The following is an 18331-nucleotide window of genomic DNA, read 5'->3' on the forward strand; positions in this document are numbered from 1 at the left end:
ATCCTCAGGCATAGTTGGATCGGTGCAACGAAGTCTCAGAGGTGACCACTAGTCCACAAACCGGTTTATCTAAAAGTTTTATTTTAATTCTGGATTATTTTGAGAGTTTGTATTTTTTAGACTCTCTGGATTGTTTGGTTTTAAATTTGGTTTTGGTTGTGTTTGGACTTTAATACTGCAAAGTTTGACAACATCATGGTTTTATGCAAACAAATGATTTTCTGAAAACACAAACTCGATTTTACACTTTGATAATATCAAACTTGCGCTACAAAATAAGTTTTCTGAAAGAGCAAATTAACAACATTTTCATAAAGAGAATAAAGATATGTTTGATAAAATGTGGATTCTTTTTAGCAACAATTAAATACTAGAAATTTGACATAACAATATTGATTTCAAAACCTCTTCTTCATAACACTCCCGAATCAAGCCATAAAGTTTAGGCCGGGTTTGGGGTGTTACATGGACAAAATTTATGGTTCACATACATATGGAACAATGAAGAGAAAATGTTGAACATTTCTATTATAATTATCTTTTTAAAGGGAAAAATGGGTGATTAGAGTCAATCTGTATTCATAGTGTCTTCAAGGGAATGAAGTATGCATCTGAAACCAGTTTTCTCTGTTAGCTTTTCAAGGATCTTAAGGTACTGATCACATGTGGTACAATCTCTGGTCGACAATCCTCTATATACATATCTAGAAATATTCATAACAATCATATATGAACTACAGAACATGTGTGCCTATAATGAAAGCAATTGTTTCCCTAAGAGCTATAACATCACTAGGCAAAATGTTCAACAATGCGAACAATAAACCTAGTAAGAGATTTTGTCAAATAGTGCAAATTCATCAGTTGTAGATGTTTCTAGCTATTCATTAGTCACTAATGATGTAACATTCAGTGCAACAACAGTTGTGTACTAACAACTACTAAAAGATGAAAAGCATAAAAGCATATTCCATGGGGGATTAAGCAGATTAGACCAAATTTTATTTTGTTCAAATACTTTCAATCTCGTTTAAAAACTTTGAAATAGACCATATCATTGAATGAAATATACAAGTGAAATGCTAAAAGAAGAGAAAAAACTCACTTCATAAGAATATAATAGTACTGGGGATCTAAAGAACGAAGCATTCTTCAACATCTTTTATGGTCATTAATGCTTTATGCACACCTATCCTGTTCACAGACAATAAATGCCAATGTCCAAATTAAAATGAAAAAATTGGACAAAAAAAGCTTTCTTTTTAGGGTACCAAACCTTGCATCATTTGTCTTGGGGAGGATAACCCTCGCGTACAGTTTTAATAGCTTTAATAGTTTTATACCTGAGATAGAAACAAACCAATTCTACAGAATTAAGGTTTTTTTTTCCTTTCAAACTTTTAAATGGGAAACTCGAATTCGTATTAGAAATTTCAACTGTTTAATTAAACTCTCAATCTTCATAGATTTGTTTTCTATTTTTGTTAGTATATCATCAGTGTTATCGGATCTCATAGATTTCTCCATTTCTGCCATTATCGCTAATTCGCTCGCTTTCTCTGATCAATCACCTGCCAAACAAAATTTTTTCTTGTTTCATTCAGGACTCTTCTTTAGAGTTAGAGGGATGGACCCAGTATATAAACAACTTTAGATTTCTAAGCAAAGAAGAAAATAGATGAAATTGTAACAAGGAAGTGAGATTGAGGGGAACAATAACCTTACCAGGATCAACTTGGGGGAAGCTTCGAGGATCAACTCTGTCGAGTATCTATATTGAATTGTTTAATCATGTTGAATTTTTATCAAATTCTGTTAAAACTGAATTATTGATTATGCTATAAAATATTCGTGTTAAAATTTTCTATTGGTATCAATTTCACATTTTATCTTTAAAATAACTCTTATTTAAAAAAAATCACATTTTTTTACATTTAATATATTTTTTAATTTCAAAATATATGGTGAAAAGAATCAGAATATAATTGAAGAATCTAAGCAAACAAAGAATCTAACCCATATATAAAAGATTAATAAATAAATTATGAGGGATGATAGTTGATAATAAAAAATTGATTATGATGGGTGGAAATGGCTACAAGGACCTAAAGTTATTTTTTTAATTTAACTCGAATAAATATATTTGATTCGATTAGATTCAAATTCCATCTCATTCGATTCAATTTGAGAAAATTTCAAATCGAATTAGGATGATAAAATTAGATTCATCAACTCGATTAACTCAAAATTTTTCATTCAATACAATCAATCGAACGCTTACATCTACTTGTATCACATTTTTTAGTCTTGTTTATGCATATACTCTTGCTTCTAAAAGCGATTTTATGGATGGTTTTGTCGCCGCCCTCTCCAGTTTAGTGGATGCTTGATTCTTTTACCGATTTTTTCCTGCCATTTTGGACCATTCGAGACTAATTTCCATATTGTAGGAAGTGCTTGCAATTACTCTAGATATGTCGTTCTTGAGTTGTGACATGTCTAATATCAACATGTTATAATGTTCTATTGATGCGGAAGGTGAAACCTTTGTGGTGTTGATGGAATTTATCCCTCTACGTTTATTACAGATATTTGTGGTTTTTTCCTTAAATTGTATAATCCATTAATGGAATGTATTAATAAATTTTCCTTTAAAAAAATTTGACTTGATCTATCTAACTTATTAAAGTGAATTTAAAAAAAAAGAAAAAGAAGAAGAAGAAAGATTAATATTAAAAATATCTAAATTAAAAATATTTATTCAAGAACTCCATTTGAGTCCCAAAATCTTGCATTGTTTTATAATTAAGCTATGATTTATATTAAAACGAAAAATTTCATCCAATAGAGGGGAAAAATAAAATAAATAAATTCATTTTTCTTGGGTGAAGCAACTAAACGACATCGTTTAGAAAAATTTCTGAGACATTTCTCTTAGGCTTATAAAAAATTATCAGATTGAAAATCAATCTGAATCGAAATATTTAAATAGTTTATAAATTATAAGTTTAAAAATTGTGGTTACTAAAATTAAATTAAATTTTATTTAATATATAATTATTTTTAAATTTTTATTATATAAAAATATTTTATTTTTAAAATATTAAAAATATTTGAAATTTTATCAAATAATATTAGAAAAATATAAAATAAAATTTATTTTATTAAAAAATTAATATAAAAAATTAAAAATTAACCGAATCGAAACAATTGAAACAATTTAAAATACCTAATCGAACCGAATGGATATAACCCTAATTTGTTACATAATTTTTTCTTAAGAAGAAAGCTAAAGAAAATTAAAATTTAAAACAGTAAAGCTATTTTTATTTTACTCACATTTTATTCTATCTTTGAGATCTCAAATCTAACAAAAGGAACACCAAAATGCAGTATCCTCCGCTTTTAAACCCGAACCCGCTTCCACCCATTCCCTCCAAACCCAATGCATCATCCACCACCCAAACGGCGTTGTTTTTCCCCAACTCTACCCCATTCTGTGGCTCCCACCACAGGCGAGCCCATTCCGAAGTCCAATTCCGGATCCCGGACGAATTGGATCTCGGCTCCGACACTTTCGAAGGGTTGGGATCCGAGGATGACGTGTTTTACAATTACGTGGATATCGAGAAGCTGGGAGGATCATCGAAGGGACCGGACGAAGGAGGAGTTTCCGGGTCTGGGATTTCCGGGTCTTCGAGTGGTGGGTCGGGTCAGAATCAGAAAGGAGAGGAAATCAATGGTGGGTCCGGGAAGGGAGAGAAGAATGATGGGAAAGGAAGGCATAGGTATAGTAATTCAGTTGATGGGTGCTCGACAATGGAGTTGATTGAAGCTAAGAAAGCTATGCCTCCTGATAAGCTTGCTGAATTGTGGAATATTGACCCAAAGAGAGCCAAAAGGTTTGAGAATTAATTATAGTTTACTCCAACTTTTTTGGTTTTTTTTTTTTAAGTGAATTTGGGATTTGGGTCATTTGGAGTTGTAGAAAGAAGTTTGAAATTTATGGTTTTTAGTGGGAAGTTTGTGTTTTTTGTTTGATTTCGATAGATTATTGCGTGAAGCTATTAGAAGAAAGTAATAGCAACTTGTATTTTAGTTTATAAAGTTTGCGGCTTTTTGTGGTTGGTTTTATCCTTATTTTTTCATGGCATTATGATTGTCTTGTTGAATTGTTCTTTTTTATATCGTACTAGTGAAGTTGACTTTTTCTCTTTTCTTGGGTGCGCATGCATGGGGGTATCGAGCACTTTAGGAAGCAAATTCAGAGTTGGAACTTGAAAATAACATTTCCTATTGTGGGGAGGGTAGTGTTTGAATGAAATTCAGAGTTGGTAAAATTAATGAAAAATATGAAATCTTTTATGATCTAATTGATGTTAATAATATGAACTTTTATGATTTAATTGGTGAAATATATTAGTTTTTATGATATAATTGATATCAATTTTAAGTGTTTTTTCCCCTTCCAATTCTAGGTGCATTTGTATGGATCATGCATACTTTTTAGCTCATCCCTTGTTATATGAGTTAGTATTGAGTAGAATGAATGAAATATATAAATTTTTTAAGATCTAATTGATGTCAATAATATGAATTTTTATTATCTAATTAATGAAATATATGAGTTTTTATGATATAATTGGCATCAATTGTAAGTGTTTTTTCCCCTTCTAATTCTAGGTGCATTTGTATGGATCATGCATGCTTTTTAGCTCATCCCTTGTTATATGAGTTAGTGTTTAGTAGAATGAATGAAATATATGAATTTTTTATGATCTAATTGATGAAATATACGAGTTTTTGTGATATAATTGATGTCAATTATATAGACTTTTCCCCCTTCCCATTCTAGGTGCATCTGTAAGGATGATGCATGCTTTTAGCTCATCCCTTGTTATATGAGTTAGTACCTAGTAGAATTAATGAAATATATGGATTTTTTATGATCTAAGTGATATCAATTATACGGGGGTTTCCCCCTTCCAATTGTAGATGCTCTCGTATGGGATCATGCATGCTTTCTTTTTGGTACTGTACAATTAGAAGGTTAGTACTTACGTACACACGGTAAGGACATACTCACACCATACATGCATGCGCTATGTCCAAAGGGAGCTTCCTAAATAAAGGCCTACCGCTTGCTCCCCCGAAGGCTTGAACCCGGATGGGTTCTTTGGGTGAATAGCCCTCGTTCATATAGTTGTTTTGTTGACAATCTTTTTTAACATCGTAGTGCTTCAGTTGATTTTTCACACCCCTTGGTGAAGCAAGTTTTTGTTATTTTAGGAAGTTCAGTTTTGCGGAACTTCTTAAAAGTTAGCATTTTTAAGAATAAATTCAAGTGAATTACATGGTGTCATCTATAGTTATGTTGCTTTTTTATAGAGTATGTTTTTGGCTTTTTTTGGGTTAAAATATGCTCCCAGTCCCTATGCTTCACACATTTGGAATTTAGTCGCTCTATTTTTATTTTTAGAAATTTAGTCCCTACTTTCGAAATTAAAATTTTAGGTCTAATCGTTAACACTATTAAAATTTTTCTGTTAAACGTGTTGGTGTGATATTTCTCTTTTTCTGCACATTTGACCGCCATTAGTTTTGTTTGAGTTTTGGGCAAATCAGCTGTTCTTTCTGAACTCTGGAACTTGCAATAACAGGTCTAGTAAGGTCATGTGTGCAAATGTTATAACCTTTCCTGGTTCATATTTCTTAGTGTATAAAGCTTCTAAACTCGTTTTGTTCATATATTAATGCTAAGGTGTATCTTGTCTTAAATGAATAAGCATTTAGTGATGTGGCTGAGCTAGAGCAATCCGATCTCTCCACTCAATGGCCCTCAACCCCTCATAGATTTGATAATGGTAGATTGTGTGGTGAGCTTGGGTTCACACTCAGGATTCTGCTAAGAAATTACATAAATTTTGTAGGATCATGGCAAATAGGCAGTCAGCTGCTCGCTCTAAGGAGAGGAAAGCTCGATATATAACTGAACTGGAGAGAAAAGTCCAAACACTTCAAACGGAAGCAACTACTCTTTCTGCACAACTAACCCTATTCCAGGTTTTTCTTGAACACTTACCTCTCTCATTGCACAGGTTTGGAGCCCGTTTGTGGTTGCTATTTGCATTCCTTCCTATGAATGTCATATCTACATATTAAACAACCAAGGAAAAGTATGTTAGCATCCCTTAGTTTCGATACGAAAATACGTTTACTTTAAACTAAACGAACTGTATTTTCTATCAACCTATGGGGGTGAGTGTCTTTTACAATATTTGGGGGTCCTACTTTGTAATCAAATAAATTGCTTTTTCGCAATTGGGGTTTTCTATCAACTAAACAAATGAGGATACTTTCCATCTTATGTTACTTTCGTCTTTTATTTTTTTAAACTAAAATTTGAATTTTAATAGTTCGTGTTTAATTCCAGAGAGATGTAACAGGCTTGACAACTGAGAACACCGAACTTAAGCTTCGGTTACAGGCTATGGATCAACAGGCTCGACTATGTGATGGTATATCTCATCCTGACTGTTTTATTTACCCAATTCTCCCTAACATTGCATGCTTATTGTAAGTGTATACTCGGCACATCTAGGAAATGCCAATTTGTTACACAAGTTAAAGCTGTTTATTATACCATATTTACTCAATGATAGGATACAATACAAACCGGAATCGAACTAGTTTAGTTGGATCGAAATATTTAGTCATGTTTTCCTGTTATCTGTTTCCGATTACAGCTCTGAACGAAGCACTGAAGAAGGAAGTAGAGGGACTCAAGATTGCTACTGGAGAAGCAACGACACCCACAAACACATTCCCTCCCCAGCCTCAGCATATGCAAATCGACACCCAAAACGTACAAATGCCACCATTTCAGCCCTTACAATCTAACACATTGACAACTAATCTGTCCATGGTAGGTGCCACGAATTCATACGCCTTTGCCGATATGATGCAACAGGATCCTCTAGGACAATTGCAGGGGCTTGATATCAGTAGCGGTGGTTCCCACTCAGTGAAATCTGAAGGACCCTCGATTTCCACCAGTGAAAGCAGTGGAACATTATGATATGAAAAGTGTTTCTCGTCTGCAGCTTGCCCTGCCTTATTTGTTGGATTGTTTATAGGCTGACCGACCTTTATTGACATCGAGAGGTACTATTTGTTTGAATTCAATTCTTTTAATGAATTCATATTCATTGTAGGATTAGAATTTTTTGATCCATAGGAAGTAGTGGGTTAATGCAGCATCTTGGACCAGCTGCTCTGGTTGTATTACTGGTTAAAAGTTTTGTTTAAAAAAGTTGCATTGCTGGTGAATTTCTTCAAATGGCTTTTGTTTGTTTTCAGTTCCTGAAGCTTACTAACTGTTCCTTTATTAAAGTTCTCAAATTTTCGTAGCGAATGGTTGAATCGAGAATTAATGATTCGACAGTGATATATAAGTGAAATCAGCTAAAACCATTTTGAACTGTGGTGAAAAAACTCAAATTTGGGAATTGAAATATCGGATTTTTTGTTTTTATTATTTTTGTTTTTAATAAAAAATCTAATTTTTACCGAATGAGTCATAACTCGATTGGCATGAGCATTATTGTCAATACAAAAAGATGTAGGTTCGAGTGCCTTAAAATGCATTATTTTTCTATTTACGAGTTGAAAAGGGGTTACAAGTAGTTTTAAGTATTATAATGAAATTATTTAAAAAATCTAATTTTTAATATATTTATTTATTTATAATTTTTATTTTATTTTTACAGTATTTAAAACCAACTTCATCAATTCAAACTTGAATTTAGTAATAAAAATTCATTTAATTTAAACTTGAAATGACTCGAATTTAAAATGAAAATAACTTCAAATTAATTATATGATTTTTTAAAAATAATTTAATAAAAATTTAAGTTAATATTATGCAGATCCAATTTGACTTAACTTGAAACAATCCTGAGTGGTTTAATTGATAAGTCAAACTTTATTTCAAGGGATAATATAATTTTGACCTCTGGACTTAGCAATTAGGTTTATTGTGGTATTTGCACTTTTTTTAATCCATTTTGGCACTTAAACTTGACAATTAGATTCATTTTGGTCCCTAGACTTGACAAATATAAAAGTTTGATGACATGATAATTTAATTTATATAAATTTTTAGGTGATAAAGTGGTATAATCTTAGAGTGTCACATACAATGTTTTAATAATTAGACTAGTGGTTGAACCAGTTAGGCAACTAATTTCCAATTCAATCAGTTTGATCGATGCAATAGATGACCAACAATAATTAAATAAAATTAAAAAAAATTATTAAATCAGTTCAACATGTTCAACCTAATTTTTCTCGTAGATTTTTATTTTTAGGTTTTGAGTAGTTTTTGATTCAATCGGTTTAACCATTTTTTTGAACTAATATACCAATTTGTTCTTGGTCCAATTGGTTTGATCGGTAGATCCAATCATATTTTGAGAACACTGATCATATCATTAAATTTTGATACAATCTAAGTTTAGGGGCTAAAATGGATTAAGTTGCCAAATTCAACTACAAAAGTGAACCAAGAAAAGGGTACAGCACCAAAGTGGACTAGTTGCCGAGTTCAGGGACTAGAATTTATATTATCCTTTATTTCAAATGACACTACTTAAATTTAACTTTTGGGGTACAATTCAAAACAACAAAAAAGTACAAAGGACTAAAAAAGAATTTAGGGTTTTCAGACTTCAGTGGAGAGATTCTTCGCCTTTAAAAGCAACATTTTCTTGTCCAAAAGTCTAAGCTTTGGTCAGCCGGCAGAAGCAGAGAGCCTACGCTTAAATCTCAAGCAATGGTTAGATTTCGTTTCATCATTATTTTCTGCATCTGGGTTTTTACCAAAGCTTAAATCTTTTTCACAATACTGATCTCTCTAATTGAATGCTTTTTTTATAGACATTCAAGCGTAGGAATGGTGGCCGCAACAAGCACGGCCGTGGCCACGTCAAGTTCATCCGCTGCTCTAACTGTGGAAAATGCTGTCCCAAGGTACTTCACATCTGGTTTTCTTGTTTGGCTCCCTAGGTTTTCCCATGTATATGTTTCTATTGAAGTTATTTTCGGGGTTTGAAATGTAATAGGATAAGTCGATCAAGAGATTTCTTGTGAGGAACATTGTGGAGCAAGCTGCTGTCAGAGATGTCCAGGAAGCTTGCGTCTATGACAGTAATATTTTTATTTCATTTCAGTTTCTTAATTATATTTGAACTTAGTTTCTTATTCTATGCATATATTTGGATTTTTATTGTTTGGTGATTGATTGGTTAATGTTCTGTAGCCTACACTCTGCCTAAGCTGTACGTGAAGATGCAATACTGTGTTTCGTGTGCGATCCACTCTCATGTTGTGAGGGTACGATCCCGTACCAACAGGAGGAACCGTGACCCTCCTCAGCGCTTCATTAGACGCAGGGTATGTCTTTTTTTATCAATTATTTGATGCTTTTTACAATGTTCTATTTTGATGTGAATAGAAGTTCCCCATTGCTTGCCTTGTTTGTTCATCATTTTATTGTATCCTATGATAAAAGCTTAGTAAGCATACAATTTAAGGGTATGCTTTTGTTATTGTGTAGTGTAGGGATGTCGGTGGAATGTGTGCTATTGAAATCCTATGTGTATATATATCAACCTATGGCCATTGTTAGAGTAGTGTGATAGGAGGGTATTTTTGGCAATTCATCAAGGACATACGCACCTGCCCCTTACAAGTTTTTAGTGATTTATGGATGAACCGGTTCCTGATACCTAATAGCTATTTGAATTACTTAGTCTGTTGCCTCTCTTGGTGACTTATTTGATCATTATGGGATGGAACACACCTTGAATCTAATAATACTGATATATTGGAGTCCTTCATAGGCAGGGTAGAATTGGAAACATTTTGCTGGTTGGCCATCATTTGGAGAACTCTCCGTAGTACTCTATAGCATGCAATTCTTAAAGGACTTAACCCTGCTCGTTCTGCTGATTATTTATCATTCGAGGGATTGAAAATGCCTCAAAACTTATATAAGAGATACGTGGAAGTCATTGGGAGATATTAGAATTTGGCTACACCCGAAATCTAGAGAGTCTTACTTTTCAAATGGTGATCCATGAGCATCCTTATAGTGGTTCTTTGCATTTTATTTAGGGACTGCATGTAATGCCCCTTTAGCCGAAATTTTAAGTGCTTTAGGGATGAATCGGTCCCTCATATGTAATATCCATCTGAATCACTTTGTCAGTTGCCTTTTCCCATGGCATGCTGATCATTATAAGATGGAAAATTTCTTAGATGTTATTATTCTTTTGACTTTGGGTCTTTGAGCGGTTTGCTTCTGTGACACTAATTGCCTGTTCTATGTTAATTTGTTTGTTTTCATTGTTTCTTAAATAAGTGATTTTTATTTTACCAGGATGACATGCCAAAGCCTGGACAGCCTGGTCAAGCTTCTCATCCGGGTGCTGCAAATCCACCTCGTGCTTAAGGTTCTTTGAGTTTCGAATGGATTTGTATTTCTGTTTTTTGTCTTGCTATAAAATGGTTACTTGAGTTATGTGAAACTTGGAGTTGTGTAGGAAGTTTTTGATCAAAATTTAATTGTGTCAGACACATTTTTGTTAAGCTATGAATTGTTGAGAAAACTAGTTGGAATCTCATTGTTTCTGCTTCACTTGTTCTTAAAACATCTCTTACCATTTGACATATTGCTCTTTATTTGACATGAAACTGTTGTTTGGGTATGATTGACCCCAATCAAAGTCGAAGCTTGAGCTTGACTGCACACTCAAAGTCGAATGCTTTGCTTGAACTCCACTTGGTAAGGAACTTGTCTATTTCTTCTCTTCAGTATGACCTTGTTTGAGTTTCAGTTTAACTCCATAAATGAGCTCAGCACGATAAGATAAGAAAAATGTTGAGCTATTTGAGCTTCTAGCATCTCTCCTACATACTTAGATTCACATATCTATGGTTCGGAATTTTCAGCATCAGTATAATTCCTTGGAAATCTGATGCGTCCTTTGGCCATGACCATGGAAGTCTGCCTCGATTTCATTGGAGACATGGAATGGTACTTGCAGCATAAACTGACTGCTGGTTTTTAGCAACAACATAAATAAACTTTATTCTTAAATGAAAGTATAATCCTATATGCATGGGGGCAAAGACCACAATAGATTTGATTTAACCAAATGGTAATTAGGGGTTTTCTTTCTAACATCCATTTCAGCACCATTATTTTGCCATTGCAGTGACCAAGGATTGTAAAGTAAAGAAACGGAATATGTACATGCATACATGCACACATGATGTAAATATATGTTATGAAAACCATATTATGCCTTTGATCAAGTTTACCCCATGAAACTGCTTTAGAGTTTTCCATAATGGGGGCCATAGCTGCAGATGGAACAATAATCCCTATCATTTATATGAAAACTGCAGACAGCACTAAAAAAGAAAAAGAAAAGAGTAAGGACAGGCTTTTTTAGTTATAACCAAGTTTTTCGGAACCGGATTGGTGGCTGGACTCATTTAGGTCATTAAGTCATTGGTTTGGACTATTCAATTAAATAAAATTATTAAAAAAATATAATAAAAGATATTAAAAATTGATTTAGTTGATTTTTTAGTCCGATTGAACTTGGTCTCATTTAAAAAAAATAAAAATAAAAACCATTTGCAAACGTATACGTCTGGCCTCAGTTTTTGTTCTATTTGTATTTTTGAAATTTAGTCCATCTATTTTTAATTTCATGGATTTACCGATTGTAAAATTTAAGGGTTACAGTATCACTAGTAACATTGTTAAGTGATTTTGTTAAATTTAAACATTTTTCAATTACATTTTTAATTTTTAGAACACATCGTGGAATATTAAAATGATATAATATTGATAGTTTGAAGATGTACTTATAACATTTTGAAGTTTAGGGACCAAATTGAAATTAAAGTTATAGTTTGGGGACATCTTATGGAATTAACTCTTCATGAAAAAAGAATAGAGTACTAAAGTTCAAAAGTCTTAACAAATACAGTGATTGAGAGCATAATTAAACCCTTTTGGTAATCACTCTCTAATTTGGATTTCTAAAAGAAAGGTCAAAATGTACTTTCATACGATTTAAATTTTAATTTATAAAATTAAAAAATTAAAAATTAACCCTCCTACTTTTCTTATTTAAAAACTCGATCATATCGTTAATATTATGAGTATTTTTCATTAAAATCTGTGAACTTAGTGTATTGAATTTTAATTTATAAAATTAAAAAATTAAAAATTAACCTCTCCTATTTTTTTATCTAAAAACTCGATCACATCGTTAATATTATTAGTATTTTTCATTAAAATCTGTCAACTTAGTGTATTGATTAGACTGTCTTCGTATAACGTTACATATGATTAACAAAAAATAAACATATTAAGTTGATAAATTTTTGACAAAAAATAACAACAATGATGATGATTGTACTAGGATTTTTTAATTGAAAACATAGGAGAATTGAATTTTTAATTTTTGAAGCACAGGGACTAAATCTTAAATTCTGAATAAGTACAGGGACTAATAGAAGATTTTAACCTAAAAGAAAATGTTCTTTGGGTCTAGTTCCTTGAGAGCCCCTTCTTCATTTGGCCTTAGCAACAGCCATCGGCAATTCCCCGCCGCATAAAACGATGAGCACCGCCGCTACCGCCACCGCTACCGCCTCCGCACTCACCAACCTCATTTTGAAATCCACCAACAGACAGTCCCTAATCAAGTCTCTCATCTGCCCATCTATCCACTGGACTCCACTTTTAGTAAACACCATCCTTAAACATCTATGGAACCACGGCCCGAAAGCCCTCCAGTTCTTCGACGTCCTCCTCCAAAACCACCCCACCTACGTTCACTCCGCTTCCTCCTTCGACCACGCCATCGACGTCGCCGCTCGTCTCCGCAACTACACCACCGTCTTCACCCTCCTCCACCGTATGCGCTCTCTCCGCCTCCATCCCACTCCCAAAACTTTCGCCATCATTGCCGAAAGGTATGTCGCCGCTGGAAAACCCGATAAAGCACTTAAAATCTTCTTGTCAATGCATCAACATGGTTGTTTTCAGGATTTGCGTTCTTTTAATACAATTCTCGATGTTCTATGTAAAGCTAAACGTGTTGAGAAAGCATGGAACTTTTTTAAAATACTTAGAGGAAGGTTTCAAGCCGATGTTGTTAGTTATAATACAATTGCAAATGGTTGGTGTTTAATTAAGAGAACAAATAAGGCTCTTGATACTTTAAAAGAAATGGTGGAGAAGGGTCTGAGTCCAAACTTGACTAGTTATAACATAATGCTAAAAGGGTATTTTAGAGCTGGTCAAATCGAAGAGGGTTGGAAGTTTTTTCTTGAAATGAAGAAGAGGAGGTGCGAAATCGATGTGGTTACTTATACCACTGTAGTTCATGGTCTTGGTGTTGTCGGAGAGGTTAAAAGGGCTCGAAAAGTTTTCGATGAGATGGTTGATAGAGGCGTATTGCCCTCGGTTACAACTTACAATGCTTTGATTCAAGTTTTGTGTAAGAAAGACAGTGTAGAGACTGCCATTTCGGTTTTTGAGGAGATGTTGAGGAAGGGTTATGTGCCGAATTCGATCACTTTTAATGTGGTGATCAGGGGGTTGTGTCATAAAGAACAAAGGGAAAAGGCTATGGAATATATGGATATGATGAGGGATAATGATTGTGGACCGAATGTGCAGACTTACAATATCGTGATTCGATATTTTTGTGATGCCGGTGAGATTGAAAAAGGTTTGGAGTTGTTTGAGAAGATGAGTAGTGAGAATTGCTTGCCAAATTTGGATACATACAATATTCTTATAAGTTCAATGTTTGTAAGGAAGAAATCTGATGATATGGTGGTGGCTGGGAAGTTGTTGATTGAGATGGTTGATAGAGGATTTATGCCTCGAAGATTAACTTTCAATCGGATTTTGGATGGACTTTTGTTGACAGGTAATCAAGGTTTTGCAAAGGAGATTTTGAGATTGCAGACCAAATGTAGCCGTCTTCCTCGACAGTTTAAATTGTGAAGCCTATTTCTATCTAAGTTTGGCATATCGATCCTTTGGATTGTTAATGTCATAGTGAAAAAATTCTTGCTGATTTTGTTTCACTTTCAACACTGATTGGAGGACCGTGAACTCGCTGCTCCTTCACGTGCATTAGCGCGTTTTAGATAAATTCCTTCTGTGGTGCAAAATTCATGGCATCTTTTAACAAAAACCTGTTTCATTTGAAATTTTGAATGCTGTGGGGAGAATATAAGGTTGCTTTGAAGCAATATTGCCATTTTTATTAAGGTATGTTCTGGTGACAAATTCATGAAGGTTACAAATCCATTTCTCTATGAGCTTTCGTTCTAGCTCATTTAGAGATGCTTGAACTGAACATTGATAATGATAAGATTAGTTTTTGAACTGTGATGGTTTTTTGTCAGGTTTACGACCAGGTCTAAGTGCCTCGCTCTTGCTTTAGCTTTTACGAAGTTTTGCAAGCTTAATAAATTTTTGCCGATTAGAGGTGTTTATTTTTGTGAATGTCAGGTACAGGTCTGTGTCCAACACTGTAATTTTTTTTCCGAATGTTCTTTTAGTGACTGTTTATCTTTTGAATATGATTGAGGTTTACTGAAGGCATTATTTTTCAATTTAGCCTCATGTTGTGTCCATATTGAAAACATTTTCGTGATTTCTTAGGTTGCTGCATCTTCTCTGGTTGCATGCAGCATGGTTAGAAGTTTGAAGGTTGGTCTAGTTATATTAAGTTTTGATAACTGTTGTCTGCAAAATATCCTATATATGAATCATACACCACCTTGTTTTTCAGTAGTGTTTCGATTTAGCTACTAACATGTGTTGAAATCTGTTCTGTACATTTTTCCTCTGTACAATTTGAATGGAAGGTGTATATTTAGCGGTGGTCAGTCAATAGTGTTGACCATTGACTATTGACAGACTTGTTAATCAAGGCTGATCTGATTTCTTAAGGCTAAAGTATTGGGATTTTATTTATTCTATTTATTGTGAAGATTGTATTTCCTTGAGTAGTTCAACATAGTTGTGTAAATATATCAATGTAAATACTTTAGTTAACGGAGAAGGTAAAGGAATTCTTATTTTCAACAATGTATCAGAGCATTTTCAACAAATAGTCCGTAGAAATTACATGGTTCTATTATAGTTTGTTGTTGGTCATCATGTTCATTCTTTGGAGTAAATATATCTTCGATTTTGTTTATCATATTATTGTATTCAATATGCAGGTTAACACGACTGAGAAAGATTACCAAAGAAAAAAGAACCAAGTTCTTATCAAAGATTCATGGTCGGTATGCTCTCTTCCTTTGAGTGTGTTTGTGTGGTGTAGCAGAGGTTCGGGATCCCATGTGCTTGTTATATTCTATATAATACCAGGAAAAATATCGAGACAATGGTCAAACTAATGTCTGTTATTTTCTTTGTGTTTGAGTTAACATGTAATCATTTCTGTTCGTCTTTGTCTTGAAATCTTATCTCCTGAGTTTTGTTCTGATATTTAGGTTGCCTATCGGCTTTTATTGAGGGAAGACAGAAGGGAAACAATGAGAAGCTAAAGATTACACAAAAAAATTAGATTAAGGTTAGGATTTAAGCTCATAGCTCTGCCTGGACCATTTGATTAACTTGTGAAAACATGCGATTGAAGATGAACTGCAAATTTTAGGATTTAGGCTCACATGCAAGATTGAGAGGTGATATCTTTGCTTGCAGTGTGCTTAAGTCATAGCCTTTGCACTGATAGTGTGATTAAAGGTTGGATTTAAGTTCATTGCATCTTGAGCTATGGATGATGATGGTCCATGGTTCATATACAAAGTTTGCATATTACCAATTATTTAATATGTCAAAATTTCCCTTTCAATGTTATCATCCTGACCTTGATGCTGAAATTGCATTTTTCCTTTTAACAGGTTTTATCCAATAATAGTGTCATTGTCCGAATAATTCAATCTGTATTTCTCCTATTCTCCAATGAGACCTTGGTTTAATAGCAATGTTAAGGCTTGGGATCTCAAGGTCGAGTCTCTGTGAGGGTTCTCTTTCAAATTTATTTTGGTTTAGTTAGTAATTCAGTTGAGGGTTCTCTTTCAAATTTATTTTGGTTTAGTTAGTAATTTAGTTTAGTGCTTGTAATGATGGATTCTATTAGAACTGTTGTGACTTTAAAAAAAATTGGCTTGTGTTCGAGGATGAGTTGAATTATGATGCCAAATTTTGGTTTGATGCCATAGATTGCTATTTTTGACTTTTCTATTGTTAATTTGATTTTATTTGTGGATTTGTCTAACGTTTGGAGACTAATTTATTGTCAATCCTAAGAGTAATTTCGAACAAAAGATTTTATTTACCGAAATATAAAAAAAATTAAAAATATTAACTTTGTTAATTAGGAAATGATATTTTTTAAACAATAAATATTAATTTTACTCTAATTTTGCCAATTTTGTTTCTCTAATAACTAAAGTAGGAATGATGAAATGATGAAATAACTTGATGACTTTATACAAACCGTAAGTGAAAAAGTAAGTATGTAATTTTAAAAAATAATAATAATTATAGGTGGAGAGGATAAAGAAATTGTATTAAATCTTATTAAATTTGTGTTTAACATTTAGATATGTGTTTTTTTAATTCTTTACATAAAAACATAATCATAATAATATCAATTATTGTTTAAAAGAAAAAGTATACATATTTTCTAATTGAGTAGGTACTTGGTTCCGTCTAGAAGGAAGTTGGTTTCACAGTGTCAGGAGGAATAGTGTAAGATCGAGGTGGAACTTGGATTCTTGGATTTAATAAATAATTGGGGAGTTTGCTTTGTTTTTTATGCTGAGTCATGAGGTATTCTCGAAGAGCTGTCTCTTCTAATTGAGTGGGGCTATAATAGTGTATTAATTCAATTTGATTGTCTTGAAGCGATTATGGCTGTCCAGGAGAAGTCTTCTGAAGGGTCCAATTCAAATGTTTAAGCAGGAACTGATCATTAGACACATTTCTAGAGAGGATAATCAAGGAACTGATCATTTGGTCAAATTTGTCCAACATAGAATTTATGATTTATGCTTGTTTGAGACCTCCTTGTTGGAGGGGTTGATCTAGTTTATGTAATTAGTTTATTTATTTTACTTTTTCACCAAAAAAATTAAAATATTTAAGCAACATATAGAAATTAATGATTTTAAATATAATGAAACAATTTTTATATTTGCTATCTATTAATATTTTAACTAACAATATTTTTAAATGTTATAATGTTTAAGGTCATTTCGATTACATTGAGTTTTAAAAATTAGACTCCATTTATTTCATTGAAAAATAACTTCTGAAAAATGAGTTTTAGAAAAATGATTTACTTTTCTAGAAAAACTAATATTTTCTGGTGTTTAGATGAATTTGTGTAAAATATTTTCTATTGCTTGACAGATTTTTTGAAAATATTTTATAAAAGTTGTTTTCAATTTAAAAATCATACATTTGAGATTTATGGTAAGTGGTGAATTGATTATGAAGTGATATTAATGTGAAATTATTGTAAATAATGAATCTTCATGATGTTAAGGATTAATTTGTAAACTTTGTGAAAGTTATAATTGAAACAAGAGAAGCGATATGCATGAAAATTTGTTATTTGAAATAAGATATTATAATGAATTATTTTATTAAAGTGCTTATATCGTGAAAAATAAATTACATTGCAATAGGGACTAAATTGAAAAATATATAAACATTTAAGTGTGAAACCATTTAATATGTGAATAAAGAAATTATGATAAAAGTTTAATGAATGTGTTATGAGATGATGAAATATGCATAAAGTTTTGTAAAAGTGAAATTATGAAAAAATATGGAATTTTTATGATAATAAGGACTAAATTGTTAAACTTGAGAAAATACATAGAAATTTGATATGTGAAACAAAATATTGAGATAAATTATATGATTAATAAATTATATGATTAAAGTGTAACAAGAAAGAAAATTGATTGAATATGGTTAATTAATGAATATTGAACTTTTATGATAAAAAAGGACTAAATTGAAAAATTATGAACGTTTATAAGAAAATATTTGATAAATGAATAATATAGTAGAGAATTTAACATCCTAGTGTTTTGACTCGATGTTCGGGTCAAGTATGAAAGTTTTAATGTGAATAAAGCCTTATCGGTTTAAAAAATCTTATGGAAAAAATTTTAATAAGATATTTTATAAGGATAA

General features: G+C 32.4%; 3 protein-coding genes, 1 non-coding gene and 1 pseudogene across 26 annotated transcripts; 4 read left to right on the forward strand and 1 right to left on the reverse strand.

The window, feature by feature from the left end:
• Positions 1-568: 568 nt before the first annotated feature.
• Positions 569-1536, reverse strand: LOC107937681 (actin-related protein 2/3 complex subunit 5A-like; annotated as a pseudogene).
• Positions 1537-3207: 1671 nt separating this feature from the next.
• Positions 3208-7358, forward strand: LOC107937674 (transcription factor RF2b). The gene is made up of 4 exons (XM_016870617.2): positions 3208-3902; positions 5931-6063; positions 6434-6518; positions 6747-7358. The coding sequence occupies exons 1-4, from the start codon at positions 3388-3390 to the stop codon at positions 7076-7078; spliced, it is 1065 nt and encodes a 354-aa protein (XP_016726106.2). The 5' UTR covers positions 3208-3387; the 3' UTR covers positions 7079-7358.
• Positions 7359-8586: 1228 nt separating this feature from the next.
• Positions 8587-10685, forward strand: LOC107937675 (40S ribosomal protein S26-1). The gene is made up of 5 exons (XM_016870618.2): positions 8587-8836; positions 8938-9030; positions 9123-9207; positions 9320-9453; positions 10442-10685. Exons 1-5 carry the CDS (start codon positions 8834-8836, stop codon positions 10511-10513), a joined length of 387 nt encoding a protein of 128 aa, XP_016726107.1. The 5' UTR covers positions 8587-8833; the 3' UTR covers positions 10514-10685.
• Positions 10213-10315, forward strand: LOC121231300 (small nucleolar RNA snoR99). The gene has a single exon (XR_005929362.1). It is a non-coding gene; the product is annotated as a small nucleolar RNA snoR99 (small nucleolar RNA).
• A 1756-nt stretch (positions 10686-12441) lies between the features above and the next one.
• LOC107937670 (pentatricopeptide repeat-containing protein At1g74900, mitochondrial) lies at positions 12442-16338 on the forward strand. 23 transcript variants are annotated; one of them, XR_005928922.1, is made up of 6 exons: positions 12516-13059; positions 14509-14620; positions 14768-14815; positions 15334-15395; positions 15610-15689; positions 16021-16338. XR_005928922.1 is itself a non-coding variant. In XM_041116198.1 (6 exons), the coding sequence occupies exons 1-5, from the start codon at positions 12704-12706 to the stop codon at positions 15661-15663; spliced, it is 636 nt and encodes a 211-aa protein (XP_040972132.1). In that variant the 5' UTR covers positions 12516-12703; the 3' UTR covers positions 15664-15689; positions 16021-16338. The 23 variants fall into 23 exon arrangements, 5 of the variants coding, with proteins under 5 accessions (XP_040972132.1, XP_040972134.1, XP_040972136.1 ...); XR_005928923.1 differs by having other exon boundaries at positions 14509-14614; XM_041116198.1 differs by having other exon boundaries at positions 15334-15399.
• Positions 16339-18331: the final 1993 nt, after the last annotated feature.

The sequence above is a fragment of the Gossypium hirsutum genome, chromosome A06 (genome assembly GCF_007990345.1).
Source record: "Gossypium hirsutum isolate 1008001.06 chromosome A06, Gossypium_hirsutum_v2.1, whole genome shotgun sequence".
NCBI lineage: Eukaryota > Viridiplantae > Streptophyta > Magnoliopsida > Malvales > Malvaceae > Gossypium > Gossypium hirsutum.